The sequence below is a fragment of the Salvia miltiorrhiza genome, chromosome 3 (genome assembly GCF_028751815.1).
Source record: "Salvia miltiorrhiza cultivar Shanhuang (shh) chromosome 3, IMPLAD_Smil_shh, whole genome shotgun sequence".
NCBI lineage: Eukaryota > Viridiplantae > Streptophyta > Magnoliopsida > Lamiales > Lamiaceae > Salvia > Salvia miltiorrhiza.
Genome location: NC_080389.1, coordinates 20,654,809 through 20,657,269, shown reverse-complemented (window position 1 = coordinate 20,657,269; position 2,461 = coordinate 20,654,809). Strand labels below are relative to the sequence as shown.

Here is a 2,461-nt window from a genome sequence, read left to right as displayed (position 1 = left end):
AAGAAATCCCTAGGAATGATGAAAACACAGGGAACAACCCACCTGAGGAGAATGTGCTACAAGCACTAATTGCTGCACTACAAGGAATCGCACAGCAACAGCCTAACCAGCAAAACCAGGCACCGGCACCGCCAGCAACCAACCAGGTCATTGAACAGTTTCGTCGGTATTCACCCCCGAGATTTGACGGGAAAAGCGGGCCCTGCTATTGGAAGAATGGATTATGGAACTGGAAAGAATCTTCGAGCATATCGAGTGTACGGATGCACATAAGGTGTCATGTGCAGTCTTTCAATTAATTGAAGATGCAGGGCATTGGTGGAAGTCGTACCGGAGCAGCTTAACTGCGCAGCAGTGACAGAACTTAACTTGGGCAAGGTTTAAGGACGTGGTGATGGAGAAATACTTTCCACGCTCTTATCACAATCAGAAACAAGCAGAATTTCTTGAGTTGAAGCAGGGGGAGATGTCGGTGATTGAATATGAACGAAGGTTCAACAGACTTGCTCGATATACCGCACGACTGGTCGATACCGATGATCAAAAGGCAGACTGTTTCCTATGAGGACTTAAACCGGAGATACGAGGAATTCTAGCAGTGCAGGAGATTGTAAGCTATGGGGTGGCGGTTCGACGTGCACACGAAGTAGAAGCTGGGCTTGAGATCGACAATAATACCAGGCAGACGAATTATCTGGTGAAGAGAAAGTGGGATAACAAGAATAAGTGGAATAAGAATGCTCCGAACGGGAAGGGAAGATATAATCCTTATCAGGCACCTACTACCTCAACTCAGAAACCCATGTGCCCGCAGTGCAAGCGACCGCATTTTGGCAAGTGTTATGGGCCACCTGGAGTGTGTTATATCTGTCAGGATCCAGGGCATTATGCAAACAACTGCCCGAGAAGGGGAAGAAACAATCCGAAACAAGGTGGTGAGGCCCGACTGTATGCTTTCACTCGACAGGAGGCCGGTGAAGGGAGTGGTACTATGTCAGGTATGATTAGTATCTCTGAACTACCTGTGTTAGCACTTTTTGATTCTAGTGCGTCACATTCTTTTATATCTGCTGAGCTTTGTGAGAAAACCAATGTGCTTGTGGAAGTAGAGAACTTAGCACTTGATGTTAGACTCCCTTCAGGAGAAACTCTAAGAACTGATAGGATGGCAAGAAACGTTGAACTGATTTTGGGAGGAAAAGGGTTAGTGGCCGACTGTCATGTTCTAGAGATGCATGAGTTTGATCTAATATTAGGGATGGATTGGTTAAGTAGCAATTATGCCACCATAAGGTGTCATCAGAGAGAAGTGGTATTTCAAAGACCGGAGGAGTAGGAGTTTACATTCTATGGGGCAACTGTTGGTAAGTTACCAAAGGTGATGAGGACTGGAATACTCATTAGCGCTGTGCTTCATAATCCAAGCTTATTTTACCTTGTTATGATTATTGTTATTATATAGGGAAAAGTATCAAATAAGCCCTTGTCGTGGTGGCCCTTTTCACGTCTGGCCCCCTATAGTCGAAGGGGTATTAACTAAACCCCTGAACTAATTAAAATCGAATAATTTCCCCCCTCTGACCTAACGCCGTTAAGTGTCCGTTAACGTTTGGGTTTAATTGCACCCTCTACTTCAGGGGTGGATTTGCACTTTATTTTTTTTAATTTTTTTTATAATTTCAGCAACCCACCTCCGACATACCGCCCCCCGTACTCATCGGCTCTAACTTACACTTTGTCAGCTCGCACGCGCTCAATCTCTTGATAGTCGACTGCTTACCGCCGACATGCAGCAGCATCACCAACTCCAGATGAGGACCTGGATCGAATCCTGCTTGGTCCAAATTCATATCCGTATTTTTTTACTTAGGTCAGGATCCGGTCCAAATCCATTAGGTCCAAAAAAATGAGATTCATGTCCAGATCCATTAGATTCACAGGTTCTCCAGTCCTGACCCGAAAAAGAGAAAAAAGAATGGATCCGGGTCAGGACTCGAGAACCTGTGAATCTAATGAATCTGGACATGAATCTCGTTTTTTTGGACCTAATGGATTTGGACCGGATCCTGACCTAAGTAAATTAAAAAATACGGATATGGATTTGGACCAAGCAGGATTTGATCCAGGTCCACATCTGGAGTTGGTGATGCTGCTGCATGTCGGCGGTAAGCAGTCGACGATCAAGAGATTGAGCGCGTGCGAGCTGACAAAGTGTAAGTTGGAGCCGATGAGTACGAGGGGCGGTTAAGTTGATGCCGGGGGTGGGTTGCTGAAATTATTAAAAAAAAAAAAGGTACAGATCCACCCCTGAAGTAGAGGGTGCAATTAAACCCAAACGTTAACGGACACTTAACGGCATTAGGTCAGAGGGGGGAAATTATTCGATTTTAATTAGTTTAGGGGTTTAGTTGATACCCCTTCGACTATAGGGGGCCAGACGTGAAAAGGGCCACCACGACGG

General features: G+C 45.4%; 1 protein-coding gene across 1 annotated transcript; it reads left to right on the top strand.

Annotated features, from left to right (window-relative positions):
• The first annotated feature begins 394 nt into the window (after positions 1-394).
• Positions 395-1,336, top strand: LOC131018517 (uncharacterized). Its single transcript, XM_057947235.1, has 2 exons — positions 395-554; positions 597-1,336. The coding sequence occupies exons 1-2, from the start codon at positions 395-397 to the stop codon at positions 1,334-1,336; spliced, it is 900 nt and encodes a 299-aa protein (XP_057803218.1).
• Positions 1,337-2,461: the final 1,125 nt, after the last annotated feature.

Excerpts from the sequence above, each read along its gene's own strand:
- LOC131018517 (XM_057947235.1), top strand. The coding sequence starts at position 395 with ATGGAGAAATACTTTCCACGCTCTTATCACAATCAGAAACAAGCAGAA. Across the intron at positions 555-596 it reads CGATGATCAAAAGGCAGACT|CAGTGCAGGAGATTGTAAGC; the intron begins GTTTCCTATGAG and ends GAGGAATTCTAG.